General features: G+C 35.9%; 1 protein-coding gene across 5 annotated transcripts in view; it reads right to left on the reverse strand.

Annotated features, from left to right (window-relative positions):
- The window catches only part of SKAP2 (src kinase associated phosphoprotein 2), a 137,694-nt gene that overhangs the window by 35,584 nt on the left and 79,006 nt on the right, over positions 1 to 23,104 (reverse strand). For all 5 annotated transcript variants that reach the window (XM_074900447.1, XM_074900446.1, XM_074900445.1 and 2 more), the window contains 3 exons: positions 18,605 to 18,729; positions 17,638 to 17,701; positions 17,177 to 17,281 (listed from right to left, as the gene is read on the reverse strand). In XM_074900447.1, the coding sequence (XP_074756548.1) occupies positions 17,177 to 17,281; positions 17,638 to 17,701; positions 18,605 to 18,729 (294 nt within the window). The remainder of the gene's footprint in view (positions 1 to 17,176; positions 17,282 to 17,637; positions 17,702 to 18,604; positions 18,730 to 23,104) is intronic.

Raw genomic sequence — 23,104 nt, forward strand, 5'->3', positions numbered from 1 at the left:
ACATCAGGTCCTCAGCACAAACTTGTGCTTCATGAATCTGTTGCAAATGGCCCACACTACTTGCTAATGCAATCATGCTCCCAGTGGAGCAGATGTAATAGGCCTGTCTTAGGGTGGTAAAAAAAGAACCTGTGGCACTTACTAGTGTTTTCTTGTCTTATGTCCCGAAGCAATAGCTAAATGCAGGAGACGTCCTTTAAACACAGAAGCCTCAATTACCCCAGGAATTAGGCCTGTAGCCAAATGTGACATACTAAAGTTTGTGTTGCAACATGGAATAGAGTCAAAAGATTAAAAATTAAAAGAAAAATACAGTAGAAGTCCTTCTGTATTATTAAGATACTGTGTAAGAGGAGTCATGCAGACCAATCTGGTACGTTTCCTCTGTTTCCCTTCTTCACACCATCACTGCCACTGCAGTGAGAAAATATTCTTCTTGACCTTCTCACTATGTTAAAATGAGACTAATCAACACTAATCAAACCAGTGAACTCTTCCAGAGTTGTAGATGCAAATAACCCTTAACATACAGATTATGTTCCATACTCTGCTGGTACTCAAGAGACTCTAATGGCAAACAACCTACAAAATTCTTGTGGTGACAGTGTAACAAGGAACTAACCATATCTGTTGAAGGTTTTTTCAGTTAGTCCATGAAAGCTGTTGAAAATAATTTACTTATTTAATTTGCAGTCTGAAGAAAAAACAGAAAAGTAATCATCCAATCATAGATGATTCTACCATCCACACAGTTTAAAAACTGAACAAGTTCTACACTAGCTGAGCTTTTTACATTAATCCACTGATTTTTTCCTTCCGATTTCTTTTTCTTAAAGGGGGAGGGGAGAAAAAAATCAGACTACTTGAGTATAAATTGGATAAGAGTTTGGACTGAACAGTGCATTCCTTCAATGGAATATGGAATCTCCATGATAAATATACATAAACTTAGCAGTGTCCTCTCCTAACACATTACTTAACCATCTTTTTGCATTAGACTCTAATTTAATGCCATTATTAATTGGTATTCTACTGTATTCTAGTCTCTGACCCATTGCCATTGCACAATACTAGTTTATACCTTGGATAATCCCAGTTTGTGGGTTAATATATTCTATTCAGCACTTTAATAACAGTAAACAAAAACAGCTCAGCTATGCAGCAAAATCTACCAAACCACACAGATGGTTATATGGTTTTCATTGTGTGGTTTCCATAGCAATCATATTGCAAATCTGGAAGCTTCTTGCAAATGAGCAGCTTGTATTTACATGCCTCTCAGCTGCAGCATGGAACTCTACAACATGTGAAGTTGTTATTCCAATCACATATTGTTAGAAAAATCACTGGAAGATGTTTTGATCAGTTCAGATAAAAACTACTGCAGTGAATTAATTTTTCATCTATTTCATAATGATACAAGCAATCACACGTTTGTAATGCACATTGATATATCTTCATTTGAAATCTCACTGTGGTGTCAGAAGGTTATAAGCATACAAACCAGTCCTGTAAGACAGACCTCCTCAAAAATACTTGTATTATTAAATAATAGATTTAAAAAAAAAAAAATCACAGTATCACATCCCTCAGCAGGGATGACAGATGCATGCAAACAAAAAGGTGTGCACATGAAGAACTCTGCTGACGCTGAACGTCAAGGATCTAATACTGCTTTACACAAGAACAAGTAAAAGATACGATGGCATGGTAACTCCTCCATGCTGCTTTTTTGCTACCAAATAATGGCTCTGCACAAATGTAAACAAGAACTTTAAACATTAATAAATGCTTATCGTGGGAAAGAGTCAAGACCCTTTCTCTCTCAGGTTTATCATTTTATGAATTGACCTAACCCCATAACAAGATGGGTTATTACTCTAATAAAGAACATAAATCAGTCTACCTATGTAATTTTTTTAAAAAGTCAGCAAGAACTGGCTTTTTTACAAATAAGATTATTTGTTTAGAGAAACATTTAAGAATTCCAAAGAAGGAGCAAACCCACAAAATTAAAGAACAAAACTGTTTTCATGATTTGGCTAAACTAATACCTTCTGCTAGTGTTAGTAGTGAGGGCTAGAGACCATCTGGGGTCAAAGGAATAAGAATTAACACCCTGTTTTATGTAGGGCCAGCAAGCTGCCTTAACTGAGGACAGGGCTCCCCATGCCGAGGGAGGGGGTCCTCTGCAGTATTCTCACTATATACACACTGTACATGCCTGTACACTTCACCCAAACTCTTACAGAGTTTTAGCCTAAGCAGTGTGATACACCAGAAATCCTCCATGTACTACCCAATCCTGGGCTTATTTGCTTTGGTGTGTGCATTTATAATGGCAGGGATTTTCCTTTCTGGTGTCTTCTTTTGGACTCCAGATTCACCCATTCTCTAGGGAGATCTCCAAATCCAAGTAGCAAAACTCTAACTTGGATAATCCTCCAATATTCCCACAGATCTGTCCCTTTCCCCCAGTTCTTCCTGGACATAACAGATTACTGGAAGATTTACACACAACTTGACATTTCACCCTGCATTCCCAGTAGCACTCTGGTGCACTCTGTAAACAAATGAAACAGCTTGGAAAAGGCTGCTGAAGGTGCTATTCTCTAGCCACGGTATGAGATAGGAGGGGCAGCAGAGAGGGGAAGGCAGACTATCTTTTATTAAAACACCATCTGACTAACAGGGTGCATGGTTTGGGTATGAAAATGCCACCAAGACAGTTACAGAAGTGGGAAACAAGCTGGCTGCTATTTAGAGAAGAGATTATAAACAGTAAGAATTTCTTACCATGACAGAAGAGAAGATAATTCTTATTTTACCCCTACTTCTATGGTTCAACTAATTACCACCCAATGGTTCAAACAGTGAAGTTATATTCCTGCATGACAAGCCTGAGTGGAAAAAATTATTTCCACAACACAATCAGAGGAGACGAAGACAGAAACAGGTCACCCAGACACTGGCTAAACACTGGGAATGTAGATCAGGTGACATCAAAATACGAATAGAAGCAGAAATTACATCTGAATTAATGGTCACCACTGTGCTCATAAATCAGATGGAAACCACACAATACAGAATTGTATTCCAACAGTCTTCAGAAAGAGATCTTCAGGTTATGAACAATATAAAAATACATTTTAATGAAAAATATTATACACACTAAGATGCTTCAGTTTTAGCTGAGGACAACCAGTGAAAATTCCTATCCCAAATTACTTTGAACACATGTGATCCCAGTATGATTCCAAGATGGAGGCAAAAGGTTTCATTCAAATATACTACCAGCTAAACTGGATGGGACCTCCAGCTAACATTTTTTGTACAAGTTTTAGTGAGTTCTTTGAAAACAGCCATTATTTAAATTCTAGAGTAAGTCAGGTTGAGTATACGCACCACTCTGTCTGACCAGTAGACAGTAACATAAGTCTGTTATTACTATTGACAATGTACTGACCTCCCAGTGGCCTCAGATAAATAGCATTGGCTCTGCAAAATGAAAAAGATAGAATCATGAAATACTTTGGGATAGAAGGGGCCAGTGGAAATTGCTTAGTGTAACACCCTGCTCTAACTCTGAAAGTTAGATCGAGTTTCTAGGAAACAGCGTTTGGCTTCTTTTGGTACTCCATACTAAGCTATTCAGCAGCAGTGTGTAAGGGTCTGTGTATTTTAATAGTTCACGTATGAGACAGCTGAAGCTAATCACTTTACAGAACAGGATTTGCTCAAATGACTCATTTTTGTCCAGATCCTGCCAAGTCTCCAGATGTGAGGTTTCCTGAATTCTTTGAGAAATCCTGTACTTTTTTTCCCCTCAGTGGCACTCCTTGTATCTTGAAAAGGTGCTACTGTGCACCACCATTACTCCCAATTGTGAAAGCAGTATGAATAACCAAACCAGCCACTTCAGCTAAAAAAGTGAAGCACTGCCTCCTGTTGAGAAGACCCTGGAAAAGTTACATCATCATCCGTACAGAAAAGATTAGTAGAGTTTGTTATAAATAAACTTAGGATAAGTGCTGCAGGAAAATAAGGTGAGAAGAAGAAGTAGTTATATGGGAGTCCTGGAATGTCACTTAGTCATTTTCTGGAATAAGAAAAATTCTCTCTTAAAACAACTTTTGTGTGACACAACTCTGAATTTAAGCATATGTTATGGTTTGGCTTAATCAAAACCAGAAAGCAGATATAACATTCCCCACCTAACAAAAGCATTTTGGAGTTACAGCATTTGCTAAACTAAAGAGTGAAGTAAACCAAAAAATTCCCAGTTCTACTAGGGACAAATACAAAACACACTTTAAGGCTGCCATTCTTGAGTTTTGTGCAGAAGAATGTTGTTTGGATCACATAACTATTGATATAAAGAATAATAACAGAGTGAAGTAATAGAGAAAATGAGTAAGTTTGGAGAACTGTTTGAGAAAATTATCTCTTTCTAAATACATCTGTGAAAAAGACACTGCTTTTCTCCTATATTATTGCACACATACCCATCCATATGAACTATACTAGGGCAATGGATTAAGAAACCATGTTTTTAAAAGCAGAAAGATACTATATGACTTCTCACTAGTTTACTGGAAAAAAACAAGCAACAAAACATTTTTCTAGCAGAAAGTATTTTTTGTAATGTTTTAGGGCAGAAAATATGAAGACTGAGTGATCAAAGAACACACCTCTGTCCTTGGAGGAAAACAGTTGCTCTCACACAAGATAGAAAATTGAACACTGCTGGCAAGGTCATCCACAGTTGTTGCAAAGTGGATCTTCTCACTCTACTGTGCATAATTATACCAGGTTTTCAGGAAATGTAGTAGCATGCTTTGCTTTACTTACCTTCCCTGTCTGACCTGAATACATGTTAGCACCTTTCCTCTTTTCTTTCCTTTCTCCAGTACCAAGTGTTCCAGTCCCCTTGCTTCCCTGTCCTTGCCCAATTCTGTAGTAACAATCAATTCATATAAAGACTATACCCCCTTCAGACCCCCAAAACTTTGTTGAACTAACACAGAGCTTGCTAGTATGGAAGTTGCTGTTTCTGGGGCTTCGCAAGGCCCTTCAGGCTTTAAGAGCAAAGTATCACAATGGGAGGAAAAACATACTCAGTCACCTGAACAACAGAACAGAAGACATTCATTAGGACAGCTGAACAATCCACAGATGTATACACAATTCCTGGTTTTAGTTACAAATATATTAAGATTTCATGAACTCAACTTCCTGCTTGGAGTGCCTGCTTGGAGCTCTCCTTGCAAATAAGTAATCTTCAGTCATGTTTGGAGTAACAGCTGAATCAACTTAGTTGTGTGGTTCCTAGCACTAGACATCCAAACAACAATGTTTAAAAACAAACAAACAAACAAAAAAAATCAACTTTACATTCTCTACATTCTAATTTTTTCCTTAGACAAACATAGACCAAATAGAATTAACAGTTTGTCAATGTAAGATTAAAGGAAAAAAAAATTATCTAGTCTGACAGGATTAGGAGGAATAGAAGTACGTAAAATCTTAGTTACACCCATAGCAAGCTTGGGAGGAGAGGAGGTAGAAAAAGGCAGGAAAAGCAGAAGTACATACCAGGAAAGACCATTTAGAATGTCTAATTTTGGAATACTAAAATTTCTTTGACAAAATGATCTAATTATTATTAATAAAATTCAATACAAATATGCCAAAGTGTAATGTGCACTGCATAGAAATAAGGGATTGGTTTTGCACTGACCTTTTTATTTCCTCATGAAGGAAGACCTGATAATAGTAATTCTTCTCAAGAGAAAAGATAAAGGTCATCACAAGCAAGTTCAATCGTGGATATGCACACAATAATTATAATGAAGAATAAAAGAAGTTACAGAGAGACCCACTTCCAGAAATTCATTCATTCTTTTCCCATTTTTGTATTGACAGACACTTTGTATTTACAATTAAAGTCACTGTTTCAGAAATTTGTTTTCAGAAAGCAAGTCTCTTAGAATTGTATGATCCTATATGCTGAGTGAACTGGTCAGAATATATTAAACTCAGAAAACAAAAAAATTATACGATGTGCCATCAAACAAGGTGAAAAATTCGTAAATCACTTCAGAATACAGCTCCTTACAATTTCTTTAAGTTTGATTAGGTACTTTTTAAAATGTTACCTATATTTTTTTGATCAAGAGATTAGATAACAACTTCCACACCTGAACAGAAGCAACTCTGAGGGTAAAGTTTCATGTTAGCTTCCAAGAAAAACACAATTTTGGCTCCACTTCTAAAAATGTTCCTAAAGCCTCAAATTTGGCATACAAAATCAAGGCAATAGGCATCTTACCTAAATCATACTTAAACATTTAAAGAAGGAATAAAATATTTGAAGATGCTGCTCTTAACAGGTCTCAACAATGTAAAGGAAAGCTTATGGGATTTATGTTTCTACACATTCATCTAATTTAACTGATAAACAAAAATATTCCCTCCTCTATCCACCCTCACTGTCCAAAAAAAGTAATTGTAATTATTGGACAGAATGCAAATTAGTAGCTCAAAGGGACAAAGCAAACAAAGATTTTTAAGTTGATTCCATGGTTGTGTTGTAGGATCACAGAAATTCACACTAGAGATTGCTTGCCTAAATACATGTGGCATGCACATAAGTACATTATTATATATAAACATAATAAAGATTTATGTGAATTCACTGTAACTAAAATAAATTTGTTTGTTCTCTCAACCCGTAATAGCTCTTAGTTATGTAAATAGTTTAAGTGTTCAACACGACATTTTATAAACCCTATTATTAAAATGTTTTGCTAAAATAAATGTGGTGGATATTAAAATCTACATAGAAAATATAAATAGTTCTCGGTAAATATATCTAGCAATCAAATATTCAATTAACTAATCTATACTGTATAACTCTGTACTACAGTGTTATTTGACAACCATGTACAGGGGTTATATTTCTCAGGCTTAAATTTATGTGATAGACACCAAAAAAAGTCTGTAAATGTCAAGTAAAGTTTCCCCATGCTCATTGATCACCAGCAAGATTTAAATTTAAAAGCCATTTCTGAAAACTACATATCCCTAATTGTGACAAATGTGACTTGACATAATATTTACATACATAGAATTCATAAAGAAAGCACCTTGTTTAAACCACATAATATCCTTTAATAATCTTCAGGGTTAAAGTATTCAAATTTATAGTCTGATTACAGAAATCAACTAATTCAAAAAAGGGACAGAAGACAAGTCATTTCAGCATAGCTCACTTTAGTGAAAGGAAACACAATACAGTTGTTGGCATGTTTCCATAAGAAAAGTCTGGCTCCCAGATGCTTCTCTTATAACTCCTTTAAAAACGTTCTACCAAGACATTTTTGCATTCTCTGTGTTGATCATTAACTGCACTGCACATTGACAAAAAAATAAATTCAGCAGCTTTCACCCTTTGGGTATTTTCATGAAAAGTAACAAACCCACACCACTGCCTCTTTTCACTGTTTATGGCCCATGCCATCAAATTAAATTATGTCAACTATGCTAAATACTTTCTCCAGTTTAAATGGTGAAATAAAGTAATTGTAAAAATATTCTTGTTATGATCCACTTGTAAACAAAAATCAGGTTAAATCAGAAATAAGCAGAGAATTATAGCTGCAATGTGAACTGCTTACACATACCACATTTCGGGTAATATTCATTTCTACAAATACCATCCCATTCCCTTCTCATACATTAGGTCCAGAGTGGGACCAGCAACTCTGCATGTAAGGTCTTACTAGCCCTACATGCCACATACCACGATGTACCTCAAAGAGGTGAGGTAGGACAGCATGGATCTGGAAATAGTTCATAAGCAGATGATAACTGCTCCCCAGGCAGCTCACCATGTTACTGTGGGATTGGCATGCAGCTGGATCTCAGAAAAACCCAGGGCCCCCAGAGTCCCAGATTACTTGAATTCCCTTGCAGCCGGTACTTTGGATTACCCAGCTCTCATGCCAGAGACACAACACAGTCCCAGTTGCACTGTAAGAGCCACGATTTGTAGGCCTGAGCTAGGCAATTTAACCAGAAATTGGGTCTTATGACCTGTATAGAAATTATGACAAAATCATGTTCATCTTGAACTTTTGTTTATTGAATTATCTGAAACTACTGTTCAATGATTAGACATGGAGATGCCTCACTTCTGAAAGAAAGATATTTGAGACAGCTATGGAAGCAAGTCTAGATTCAGTTAGTATATTCTGGGACAATAGAAGGACGACCCTCATGGTAGGATTCACAGGCTTTTCTGTAGACAGTGCTTTGTTTTGAAAATGAGATTCCTTCTATTAATTCCCAATTTTGCTCACTGTTGCCTTCAGGACTTAAGGACAGAATAATTGTTACAGCCTTCTAAAACAAAACCCTTCCACAAACCAAAGACATAAGTACTGAAACCTCTTCCTTAAGGATATTGAAAGTTCCCAAGATCTTAAAATAGTTTTCATTAGAACACAAACTCAAGAGTTTTTAGGTGAAGGAAATAAGATCTGTTAGGAAAAAGTAGACTTCAAAAAAAGGACTGAAACAAAATATCCCCTGTACCAACCATTTCCTTTTTGGATGAGAAAATTTTCCTCCTACCTTGCTGTCTAATCCAGATCTCAATGACTTGCCTAAAACCTTCCTCAGTCTCTTCTGGCTTCTTAAGAAATCATTCTTCCCTTCACTGCTGAAACTTATCTGTGTATCTGCACTTCCCTGGAGCATCCCTCCCTCTGCTCTAGGGCACAGCAGACTGCTGCATCTTGCCCTTTCTGCCTAGTCCACTGTGTGGTCTGGGAGCTGTACCCTGCTGACCATTTTCCTTTCCTAGGAACAACCAACCTGCTTCTTGCAAAGACTCCTACTCAGCCCAGGAGCAGCAGCCCAGTCAAGGAAACAGGCAGCCTTTTCCTACGTTGCCTTCTTTGTATATGTATGAATTAAAGATGACATCCATTGCAAACACAGTACACTGTAGCACACAAGCAAATCAGCAAATTCATGAAGCTCTGGTTAATTAGTAGTATATTGTTTGGCTATTTTCTCCATTTTGGGGAGAGTAGAAGGGAAAGTGAGTGATAAAAAGCACACCAAGAGGAAAAGACATATACAGAACGATTTATGCTGATGCCTTTCTTAAGGCTGAAAAATTCAAATAAGAGATTTGTATCTACAGTAACAGAGTGATTAATCCAGCCTTTAAAGCCCACCTTGCTGGGTCTTATTTGAGAATCTCTTTGTATAAATTATGGTTCTTTAATAGCTACCTCGTGGAAACCAGAAAAGTTGAGAAGCGATAGCCTGAGGCACCATATAACCTCTGGTTGCTCTTGTTTCTCAAAAAACTCTTCCTAATGGTTTTAATAGCCTGATATGCAGTCATTCATCACAAATTCAAAAAGTAAAGGTTCCCTGATCTATCTATATAGTATTCATCACAGTTATACCAAAGCAGTAGTACAAGCCCAACATTTCTATTTTCATAAATATACATAACACAATTGACATTTTGCTTTGAACTTGCTAAACTACAGCAATTCCTCAAATTTATGGTTAATCTCACATACCAAGACATTTCTTCTGAATGCTTTGCATTAGAATTATTGCACTGCTTTTTAATTAGATAAAAACAGTGCTACCAAAGAAAGCTACTTTGCTTTCAAAAGGATGAATTTTGGGTCCATAACCCACTGAAGACATGCATGTATAAATGAAGCTCTATTCACATTTAACATGAAGCCAGCTGTCAGAAACAGAGTCAACACTGAAAAAACTACGGTACAAGTAAAATTACTTTATGTGATTTTTTTCTCACGAGGATGACAAGCTTTTGTGAGACAGGATTCTATCTCTTAATAACAAACTTTTGTCACATACTTTTCACATCAGATTGGTTTTACAAATCAATAGTGTCAAACGTTGCTTAGTGCTGGTGCACAGAAAACAGTATAAAAATAATTGATCAGTACTTGCAATAAAATATCTTATTTCAGCAAGTATTTCAATGAGTCGTGTGCTAACTGGTCTTTGAAAGAGTTATTTAAACATAAAAATGCATGATTAAAAATACTTCCTTTTTAGATAATATTATGTCTTTTAATTTTAAGTAAATAAGCTTCAAAATGCCAATTAGTCAATGCAGATTTAACAACCTATTCCTGGTTTATTGGGTGGGGAGAATTTTTTTCTTTTTGCCTGACTGGACTTTAGGACATTTTTCTTTTTTTTTTTTTAAATCTCTGAAATACAGAAATAACACTCAGCCTTTGCTAACCCAAGACTTTGATAAATACAGCCTTTCCAACATGAACTCTGTCATTTTGTTGTAACAGTTGACCACAACTTCAAGAAGGTTCCTTCTATTTTCTCCACTTGTAAACTCTGAAACCTATTAAGTCTGAAATATGTGAAAAATATGAAGTCTTGCATACAGTTCAAAGAGAGGAGAATAAATACCTAAACTTCATAGCGCATGTTTCCCATTTACTGTAGATATTGTAATTAACTGCTTTGAATCTCACAGCTGATGAAATTTTATGCAGAAGTATATTAGTAAATAAAGAATACTCTTTTCTAAGATAATTGCTCAGTAGACAACCCCACTCCAAGTCCAATCAGTGAATATACCCCCCCACATGCAAATCAGACTAAATATGAATACTCAAGTTACTATTTCATTTTTATTAGCCTCCTCACTTGCATGTCTGTGAACACGTGTGTGATGGGGAACAGGGGTTAAATTGCGTCACAGACAGTAGGCTTCCTGACAGCTATGGGACACCTGTTGTTCACAGACCACCACTTTATATTCTCTTTACAAGAAACACAAAAGACTCTGTGAATCCTATTTTGCCTCCCAAAGACTTGCTACTTCCCACTCAATGGACATCTCATTCTTTTCAGCTACACCAGATTGTCTTACCTCCTCTTCCATCACTGACACCTAACCAATAGAAAGAAAAGGTTCCCTCTTTAGATGTAGGATTACATTAATTGAAAATAAAGCCCAAGCTCTTGCGGCAAACAAAAGCTAAGGTCCAGGTATCAAGTTCCTAACCACTTTCTGGATGCAATGTCTTTAAATACAACTTGTCTGGATTCATAACTCATGTCTTGTGAGCATTTAGTGCTAGCTGAAGGACACACCAAGGTATATATAAACCCCATAAGCATACTGCTTCAAAACCAGAGTGACAGAGATTTCAGACACAGCTCCATTTCATCATAGCAGTTGGGATTCAGCAATATATACCTGAAAGAGACTGTTTTTCAATTATTTCCATGTCTGGCATATAATCAAAGACACTTAGTAGACTCCAAATCCCAGTGATCAAGACAACAAAATCACACATCTTGGAGAGAAGAAAAATCTTTACTATTCCCTGACACCAAAAGGTAGTTTACATCTGTATTATTTTAATTACTTTACATTTACAGCAAACTGAGTAAGCCCTGTAGCATCCCCTTCTCCTTATTCTGGTTTTCCACCTATCAGCAAAATATTATGAGCAAAAATACTCCATATATAAAAATAATGCAATGACTAAACAAGTTAAAAATATTAATTTCTTAACAACACTGAGATCCAGTCTTTGAAAAAACAGTTTTGAAGAATGACCTATTCTCACTGCTTTAAAAGGAAAAAAAAAAATCCCTTGCTGTATTCTTGAATCTGATAGGTGTTTTAATGGAAATTATTCAAAACACTTTCAGTAATTACTTTGGAAACTCATCTTTAGTACTGTCTTCAAAAATGTTGATCTTGCATGCAGTCTTTTCAGCTTCAAACATTCCAGACCCTACTTATACTTTATACTTTGAAATCACTTAATTTACTAATTAAAAGCACTTAGAATTCTTTCTGTGGAAAAATTTAAAAATGATAGCACATCAGCATTGTATACAACTTCTGTGGACAAGAAATAAAGAATTCCCTATCTACTTGAGGCAAACAACAAACACTGGGAGGAATTTGGACAATATACTGACTTAACAGCAATGATCACAGGTAGTATCTCAGAGTCCATAATTACCTGTGTCTCTGCTGACATAAACCTACTGCTCTGGTTTACAACAACCAATTAACAGTTTCTTCATTTTAGCTATCTGGCTTTAGGAACTGATTATACAGCTGTAATCCACAACTGGGATTGCTTGACACCAAACACTATGTTGGGCCCAGAGACCCTGACTGTGATATATTGAAAACTCTAAAATAAGCAAAGGTCTCTTGAAAAGGCATTTTCAATAACACAACACTGTGAAATCTTCACCTCTAGTGCCAAAAAGTCAATACATCTGACACTACATTTTGAGAACACAAAAATTTGCTATGAGTCAGTGTTCATGAGTGATGGATCCAACTTAAACTCCACTACACAGTCATTACTTCCTTCTTCCCAAGACTAGGTAAATGAGAGATCACATTCTTTTTTCCCCCTCCATGCTCATGAAAAGGGTACAACATCAAAACAACAATTTGCTTTTTTAAAGATCAAGCAATCCAGCAAAAAGAGAGGATGAGGATGGGATTGTTACGCTCCTTAACTGCAGAGATTAATTGTTAGAAAAAAATTAAAGCAATTAAGCTGCTTAAAGAGACAACCATAAGATAGAAACACCATAATCATTCCCTACCCTCATACTCAATGTCAGAAATAAGTTCTGAAACAACATCAGTATAATTTTAAAACTACTTAAAAGACTTTGTTTAAAACAAATTTAAAAGTGTTTCTTTGCATAGAACACTTCCTGTTGCTTAAAACTTAAAACATTTCTTAACTTTCCCTGAGTTTTGCCTTAGAGTTTCCCTAGATAAGCTTCCAACTACACTGCAAAACAGAACTGTTGGCCAGATACCTGTTGGCCAGATACCTGGGCTTGACCAAACGGTTTGGCAGAGGACTGAGAGTGGAAATCAAAAGACAAAAGCAAGCTTTCCATTCCCATGATCCTTGGCCTAATCAGAGATTGAATCAATCCTCAAATTTAATTTACAACAAACTAAGAACTGATAGAAGTTGTTGGCTGGGTTAGTTCACAGCAGTGTCCCTGACTAGAGATCACCACAGCACTGAATTTCAGTGTCCGTACCTCTCTCACATGAAAGTTCTCTGTGTTATGGACAAGCTGAGAAGAGGGGGCCCAAAGCCAACAATGCCAGCCTTGTGTCACATCACATTACTTCGGGATTTCTAAACTCACCTATTCTATAAGGGCAGCTTTTTATCTCTATGCACCAACTAAGCAAGAATCAAACCTTATCTTTAGGATCATTTTAATGGAAACCAGATGCCATGGAAACTACTGCTATAATGCAAGTTTGTGAGCAGAAAGAGAGAAGAAAAAAAAAAAGACAACACAAGATTGAAAATTTATATGTATATTATCTTGCATTAACACTTCTTTTCCCCTGTTGTTCAAGAGTGTAATAGACACTACACAAACCGAGTTGACGCCGTAGAAAAGATCAAGGGGAGAGGCAATAGTTAGCATTGCAGTTTTGGGTATGTGTTCCATACAGATTGGAAACCACAGAAGACGATAGTGAAGGCCCTTAAAAATTATGTCACTGAAACCACAAGTTAATAAAAAAATTCAGTCTTCAAGGGCTGTAACAGATGACATCTTTAAAGTCAGCAAGTGTTCTCTCTTTTGACAAGGACAACTCCATTGTTTAAAGCACCACCAAACTAGAAACTATGCATCTACGTAGCTCTACACACACACACAGTTTTTTAAAACTACAGTATCAGAAGTTATTTTATTTACGGCTTATAAAATCCAGCTGTGGACTACAAAATTATATAGAGTGTACTAAGGTAGAAAATAAATAACTAAGCAAAAATGGGCCTTTACTGACAATATTTTTAATTTTGCTCCACCAAGTTTTCCTCCTTTTTATTTAAAAAAAAAAAAAAAAGATAAAAGCTTAGTTTGTTGAAAACAGTATAAAGCTTTCTTTTCCTGAAGATTCTTGCAAGGAAAGTTTTACAAGTTGGGAAATCTTTGTCAGTTCTGATGTTTTTTACTCTACCTGAATAACTACAGTAAAACACTGACTAATACTGAGAACCAGGAAAACAGTACTTCTATGGAAAAATATGAATTTGCATGTGGTATCAAAGAAGTGAGTTAACAGATCAAAAGATTCATTTTTCCACCTCTCTTTGTACCCCCTCCAACAATCAACACACTCCTCCTGCCAGCAGACAGTACAAATTGAATGCACTGCAATCTATACTTTTAATAGGCTAATAGCCTATTACCATTCCGGGTACTGGTTTGAAGTTATCCAGCTCCTGACTGGAAAATTCATCTACACTGTCTCCTGTCACAAGTGGTGGAAAAAAACATAGCTAAGCAATGAGATAGCTAGAGAATACAGCAGTCAGTCCTGATTACTGCAACAGTTCCCAAAAATTCCCAATTCTCTAAACTATGCAAAAATTTCCATGTCTTCTTTTTAATCCAAACACTTTATTCAAATACCAAACCCAATATTACCAAATGGACTGCATCACGAACTGGCTTAATTTGCTTCTGAAATGCTGATCTAAAAAACACTGGAGAACCATGGAGATACAAAATTTTACTTACTTGAGAAACTGCAAATTATAACCAAATAAATAATCACAAGGTACAATGAGCTTTGTAGCTGAAATTCAGTATTTATAAAGCTAATGGATCTGTGGAAACAGAGGATCAGAAGCCTCTAACATGAAGATGCTTTGAGGTTAAAAACAAAGTGAAGATTAATTTCTTCTCCTTCTTCACAAGGATCTAGCATATTTGCTTTCTGCATCCCAGAGCTTAGTATAGCTTTGCCCCTGTATAAATAATTCATTTTTTCTGTTCTCTGAACAGGCATTCAGAATTCCTTGTTTGTTCTGTATTACTAAGTCAGGCAACAACAGAGATAATGATGCTCCACCCTTTGACCATGAAAGGAAGAAAAAGTAATTCATTTATCTGGGAAAACAGAAAGGACAGCCAACTGGAAGTAAATACAATCAGGCCTAATTAAGGCAGATGAGACCAAACTGGAGTATTCTCTTTTACCATCAAGTTTAGATGAACTGCTATACAAGAACCAAATAAGGCCTACTCCTGTGACGTTTGTCAACTAGCATTTTAGCTAATACTCTTCAATATGCTCTGGATTAAGAAGAGGGGGACTGTTCCAAGGCATTAGAACTGTAAGTTTTTTATTCCATTTAAGAAAATGACTATTAAAGCACATTTATAAGAGAAAAAGATGCTTTAATCACCTAAAATCTATTGCAAACATACTTTATTTTTACTTAGTTATGTCAACACGTCACAGCCAAAATTAAGAGCTCCGCTATATAAGGTAAGCTGGTCCTTCCTGAAAAGTTTACAATTCAAATGGACAAGATGGAGAAAGCATGAGACAAAGAAAATCCCTACTTGATAACATGAAAATGAAGCATCACTACAAGATCATGGGGAAGGAAATTCATTTAACTAAAAACTGAAACGAGATTTCTTGAATAACATAAGAGCTATCCTTTCTTTGTGACGGTTGTTCTGTTACATTTCAGATTTATCAGACACATTAGGAGACAACAGTTCCTGGAAAACTGACATAAAAATAGGATGCAGGTGAAAATACTGTAAATTCTTGCAGAATCATACCAAGGCAGCAATTCTCTCAAGACAAAGATCAAAGTATGTATTTACTATTAGCCCTCTACCAATATTGTATGTGTTTACTGCTCCAGATCTATTTATTGTTTGTTCAAATGAACAGTAAGATAAGTGAAGCTCAGAAAAGATGGATCTATAGCTTCTTTAACAAAAGCATAAGCGAGCATAAAAGATCACCTTCTTTAAGAGCCTGAGCATCCAAAACCCACTGCAATAAGGTTTGGCTGTATCCTCTAGCTATAGGATTAAGCCCTGTAATGTAGTTTTTATATGCACTGTAGAATTTTTCAGCATGCATGACACACTACACCCCACTGTAGTGTGTATTCTGTGCTGAAGTAGTCTAGGTACAATTCAAAGAAATTGAATTAAAAAAAAAAAAACAAAAAACAGTTCTTAAAGAATTGAGTGCAGCTACAATTTTACAATTTTATGATAATAATTTTCACCAGTCACTCATGTCTGCTCTCCTGGTTCACTGAAATGACCTTAAAATGAAAACCAAGGTGCACTATAAAACGTTCTTTTCTTCAATGGTCAGAATATTCAATCTAACAGATACTGAATGTTAGTAAGCATCACATGACACAACTAATTTTTCCTCTCAAGTTATTGTTGATAATTGCACTGCCCAAAACAGCAAGGGGTGCAAAACATTATTTCATACAAAGTGATTATTAATTGTCATGTCACTTTAAAATATCATTTGGTAACTAAGAGTAACTGATAATTTTATTTTTTCATAGCTTCTTAAAATATAATCAAGAACAACCCCCTTTCTCCTAATACTTGAATGTCTATAATCAACTCCAAGAGCTTTTGCCAAGCTCTTTCTCTTTTGTTTTGCCATCTGATAGATGGACATCTAGAGGCATAATCATTTGACCACATCAGAAAGTCCACAGTAAAAAATTTCTGTATTGTCACAGTCACGCTGGAAGATATGAAACAAAACAATGTCAATACTCATGTTGCTTTATTTACAGTTCATCTCCAGAGCCCTTTTCAAACCAACACATTGCTTTCTTGCAGGATTATAATATCATGTATTAGGCAGCAGCTGATAACGTACGGAGTAACAGCAAACTTTTGCTTAATGCAAATGCCAAAATGAATAAAGCAAAAAATGATGGGCAAGTTAGTGGAAAAAGCTGTAATGCAAGTCAATTTTTTAATCACAAAAAAAATTGCATACCAGAGAATGTTAATGAGCTGAATGTCCCCTGGGACCACTTTTACACATTCTGCACTATTTTGGTGCCCCTGCTCAAGAAAACTGGTTTTCTTTAAAGAGACCTGGTTGAAGACACATTATTTTTTCAACGTCATAGTAAAACTTGAAATCTGAAAGTTTACCTTATTCATCAGGTTACTTTACTCACTTACTTTTAGCCCCTCAGAGTTATCAAACTAGAAGTAGAGAAAACAAAATGATCACAAGTCACAAAGTAAAAAAAATCAACAATACCTTTAACCTCTTCATAAATGCTATCATCTATTGCTTCACTGCTCACTTGTCCAACATCATCGTATTCCTCTTCCTCCTCCTCAGGAATAGTATTAGATTCCATATCTATGTAACAGCAGTTTTAAAAGTTAACTTTTGCTAGAAAAGAATGCCTAAGCAGAAATTTATGCAAAATGAAAACACAATTCTTCTATGGCCTGGTACTTACAGTATATTCTGTTTATTTTCTTATAACATTCATAAGGGAGAGCTTTCAAGCTACATAAAGAAAAAAGCAAAAATCTTGCAGAGGTAGAAAGCCATATATAAGCAACAACATGACTGAAAAGTAGGACTTGCTATTCAAAACTTGGACCAGTGGGAATAGTACATAGACAAATGTGACAGATATGTTAATGGACAGAACTACCATCACTAAGCAGTATTGGCAATTTAGGCTACTGCTCTACTGGCTGGCTTACCTTGAATTACAAATTTGACTTGCTGTACCCATTCCTCTGCTTCTTTGGGAGTGGCAGCTGTAAACTATTAAACATTTATTAATAACTACTAGCAGTAATGACAAAAACACAACTACAGTTTCATTAGCAATAAAAAAGAGGGACTAGCATTCTCATCACTTCCTCAAGAAACCATTAGTAATTCTTTTCATGTCTTCTGGTACTTTTCTTGCAAGGATGCTTCTTATAATGTACAGCTAATTTTGACAAATTTACGTAATTGAAGGAGAGGATGATGGATTTGAAACTCTGATCAGCAGCTGGCAGCTGTGCAGAAAAAAGCTGCTTCTCTTCATCAATGTCAAAGCCAGAACTGATGAACAAAATTTGCCCTTGACAATTAGAAGACACCCATGAATTTCTTTAGACTGCTGGGTACAGTTTTCTTAAAAATGTTCTTGTCAGACTCCAACACACTACCTGACAGCTTAATTAACTGGCTTTCAACTGCAATCTCAGATATTTAAAACTTATTAAACTTACATTCCATATTGATGTCTAGCTGATAGATCTCTGAATTGCACAGCTGATATGTGCCTTTATGTAGATTTCCTTGCAAAGCCATGACCAATACAATGCGTATTTAACAATGATATATATTTTAACTTTTTTTTTTACTATTTAATTCATCCAAGAAATCATGCAGACATACTATACAATAGGTATTTAAATGCTAACACTGAAAAGACCAATAGATAAAGATGATAGATTTCCTTGCTCTTGTCCAAAAAGATAATATTTGAACACATACATACATATTTTAAATCAGATTTTTTTGTTAATATATGAATATACAATATAAGCAAGTGAGGGTTTCCTTTTTTCATTAAGTTGTCAGTGAAAGTTGTTTTACTGAAATGTTAATTCAGTAACTGGAATTGTAACGGCTTTATCAATTTAATTTCAAGTCAACATAAAAAAGTCCAACCTGATAAATGCGCTTATCAGGAGCGGAGATTTCAAAACAGCAATCTTTCTTTGCATCCTTCCGAAGGTTATTATTCATTCTGATGGTATAGCCCTCTAAGGCAAATTCACCTTTCTGTTGTTTGTCTGTTGGAGATAAAAAACAAAGTTAGAGCTTCATTTACAACAGTGAACCTAAGTGGCTCAGCAGGTTATCGTTTATTCAGATTTTGTTCTCTATTTCATTAACTTTACAAAGAACAGAGGTTTTTAGCAAAATGATTAAGTGATGCTTCTGGAGATAACGCTTTATTTTAAAGGAAGATGTATACAAAAGTACATTTTTCTGTAGGATGCCTAAGGAACTCCATAGGGGGATGTTTGCAGATGGTGGTCTTATTTAGTAAGAAGTGCATGTTACGACTCTTGTATCTAGGGAAAGCCAGGAACTGGAACTTGCAAGACACGTTTCCTATAAATCAGTGTCTCTTTCAGGTTCAGTAAACCAATGGGAAAACCTGTCTAGCTCAGAACTTGTGGAGCTCCCTGCTAAACTAACCACTTCACTCAAAAAATAAACTTCAAACTCCTTTTTAAGCAATTGGAAAAGCTTCTTTTCACATTCTCCCACCCACTCCCAGATGTGCCTCCTTTCCACATGGCAGAAATACAGAATTAATTTTGTTGTAAATTCAGGTGTGTGTTCCAAAAGCATTTCTCTCAACACAGCAAAAGTTTAATTATCCAATAAAAGTACTGAGCCCTACCACAGTTTATTATGTAAAGCCATGTGGTTGGTTTAAAGACAATTCTACTTTTCAAAGGATCTGGTTTATAAAAGTATCACTTAGAACAGGCCTGAGTTTAAATGTACTGCATGTGGGCAAGCGGCACCTGTGCGCTCCTTCTGAGCTCTTCAGACAAACCCTACATCTGATTTTATGAGCTCTGGAATGTTTCAGTGAATATTAAAAACAAACCAAAAAAGTAAAAGCAATTCAGTTTTGCAATTCCTGTAGATCACAGTGCAGCATTCAAGCAAAGATAGGGATCATCAGTCACATTTTGTTCAGGCAAACAAAGAACAAAGTGCAGTTGCAAATGAAAGAAAATGCCATTAAGTGTGGGGTTTTTTTCCACAGTAGAGAAAAGCATTAATTAACAATAAGCATCAGGCACAACAGCAAAACTAGTTTAAGTACTGCTGAACAGAACTTAGGTGCAAATCAAGCATCCATTGCTTATGTTTGTCAACAAAAGAGGAAAACTTAATATAGTAGATAAAACAGGAAAAACTACAATTTTCAACATAATTTTGTAATCTTTCTGGAAATTTAATAGGAAAGCAAATCTTTTTTTCCACTCATGAGAGGGCAAAAATTGGCTAACACAGCAACATAAACATCAGTGAACGTAAGGGAGGTCACCATACAAATACTCTAGCTAGTAATCTTATGTGCACATAGACACAAATTCTTTGTCCTTCCACCTTTTTATGAACTCTCACCCAGGGCAAGTAAATACCAAATAACACAATTATATGAGAAAATCCAGGGCACTGTTCTATTTTCTCTTCTAGTCCCTTCCCCTACAGTAAGTTTTATTACGTCTTAATTAAGTACTGAAGATACAGTACTAATATTTTATATTTGCTCAATACTCCACCCTATATCAAACAGCACACAGATTCATGGAATTGCACCAAGGCAGATATTAAAAATAATAACTTGTAATAGGTTAATAGGTCCCCTTTTAATGAAATTAATTTCTGCCTAGAAATTTTATTGTTCCCTCACTTGTGACCTCAGGGAGTAGATGACGTGAAACGCATTAATTTCTCACTCTCCCATGCTGGAGGTTTATCAAATGCCAAGAAGATAGAAGCACACAGACAGAATAAACGAACACTAGGTTCAAAAGGTAAAAACATTTTGTCAAGATAAAAGTGAGGCAAGTATTCAAATTTAGTCTCTTGGATTATTCCTGAGAATGCTTCTCTGTGACATGGATGATGCCTTTTATGGTAATATAGTTTTAACAGAGCTAATCTCAGATGATCTCTGTACTGGTACTTGTTCTGACAAAGAGCACTACAGTTAAAACACAAAGATGCTGTACTTTGGTAGGGGAACGCAGTGCGTGGTATCCATATTGCATTTGATTGTTTTATTGTTTATATGGTCTTTGTCTTATCTCTCTGAGCACGCTGTGCCAGTGCTAAATTAAAATTACCTGTATGCACCATCAAAAAAAAATACATCCTTTGCTATTTTATTCTTTTACCGACAGACTAGTCATAGCATTGCTACTTTTGCTTCTAACTGCCTGTGTAGTAAGTGCCCCTGAAAAAAGTCCAGTGTAGCATTATGTGTATGCTAAAAATGTTGACCATGAGGAAATTTTAAGATGAGATGCTTCACAGCCCTGACCCAGAACCCATTAAAGTTGAAAGACTCAGTATGCATTCACACTCCCTGTGGCAGCAAGCCAGAGATAAGACCTAGTATGTCCTAAGAAATGGCACCACAAATACAGAATGGCAGGACACAGGTCAGCTATAGCACAGCTGCATGCTCTGGTGGTGACAAGCAATGGAGGTCTACAAATCCCAGTTGTTCTTGCAGAATACCCCTTTCCAGGTAGGACTGGAGACCAACCCCATCACCTGATCACTGTGGAGCAAACCATGACTCATTTGGTCAGGCACAGTAGTCAGGAGCAGGCTTGAAGATAGGGCTATCTTGTGATTGTGACTCGGTGACCACCTCAACTTAATTTATCAGCAAAGGCTTGCAGCTAAATAGGTATGCAGACAGACTTGGGCTTTCAGCTTAAAACTGCCCTGTGAAGTTAGTGCCACAGTGACTTCTCTGAACTTTCACATTCAGAGTTACATCGTTTATATCGAAAATATTTTCTGGAGACTGTGCTTTAAGGACAGTTAAATAGTTTCTTAATGTTTAAAAACTTAAATTGTTTTTTATGGTGGGAGCCTTAAATGTAGCTTCAGGAAGTTCATGTACATTATGGAGACTTCACTTTCATTTGAACACCCGAATCAGAACCAGAGTTTTGCCTAAGCAGGAATACAACAGCATATTTATGAGGAATTTGGGAGACACATGCAGATGGAACACACTTCTCTGAAGAACGATAACATTCTTGCTGCCTCTCATTTTCACAAGATAGGGCTTTGCAATTCAACAATGGAAAATCTATAAGTTGTCCCAGAACAACAGAAAATGGAATTGCAAAAAATATAATACTATCAGTCTTGTAAAAACAAAAAAGAACATGAACATCATCAAGCACAAATTGTTCCACAATTAAGTCAAATCCCATTTCTGAATAAGCTGTTGTTTGCTCTCATCTTCTCCTCCTCTGCCCTTCTCCCCATACAACACACACAATAAAAAAATAAATCTGGGTCTGCATAGACCATTTTGCATCAGGAAGTTAGAATTGTAAAAAGCTAGTATAACAGAGTGAAGAGTCAGGCACTAAGTATTAAAAAAGTCAAACCTAGTACACAGATATTTGAGAGAAATAAATATGGGGGACTATATTTAAAATAGAGAAAATACAGATCTGAATTAAATTTGAAAGTCACTTTAAACATTTATCTTACATATAAACTTCATTCATCCTAAAAATAGTGAAATGTTGTTAACAACGGAAACAGGGCCAATATTATATTGGTAAAAAGAGTCTCAAGGGATGAAGAGAAAAAGGGTTTTGAAGTAACCTTGCATAACTGAGTCCATGGGAACTTTTAAAACAAAGAAGGGTAAACCTTCAATGGGATCTTGAAATGATTGGGTTGTAAATTTGAGGCCTAAGGCAATGTGCCCATATTATTAGCACATGTAAAAAGAATTAGTGCATTCTGAAGAACAGAGAAGACTGAATAGTAGAAAGGAAAAAAGTTACAAAGAAAGGCATAAGGAACAAAGGCAAACAGAAAGATTTCAGAGAGTGATAAAGTATTTATAGATACTATTAGAATCTATAATTTAACTCTCTTCATCTTGAAATTAGGACCCTGTAAGATCTTACGGTTTACATGGCTTCATGCTAAATGCAGTTTCACATACTTTTCCATATGCAGGATGTCTGCTTTCTAAAAATAGTAAGTGTCAGTATGTCCAAAATGATAATTCCTTTTCCAGCTTTTGGAACAGTCTTTTCCAAATGCATGCATAGTTCTTCCCTTTTAGATAGCAGATCTGAAATGCAATCAGCTGCTGGTTTGGGTTGGTTTTTTTTCTTACCTTTAATCTAGTCCTCTAAAAAATCTAAATTTAAAAAATGAAGAAATGGAGACAATGATTGAAATGCATTATTTATGGCACCAGTTAGTTTATATTCAATTCACAGAATCACAGAATCATCTAGGTTGGAAAAGACCTTGAAGATCATCCAGTCCAACCATTAACCTAACACTGACAGTTCCAAAGTACACCATATCCCTCAGCGCTAAGTCGACCCGCCTCTTGAACACCTCCAGGGATGGGGACTCCAC

Source organism: Athene noctua, chromosome 2 (assembly GCF_965140245.1).
Source record: "Athene noctua chromosome 2, bAthNoc1.hap1.1, whole genome shotgun sequence".
Classification (NCBI taxonomy): domain Eukaryota; kingdom Metazoa; phylum Chordata; class Aves; order Strigiformes; family Strigidae; genus Athene; species Athene noctua.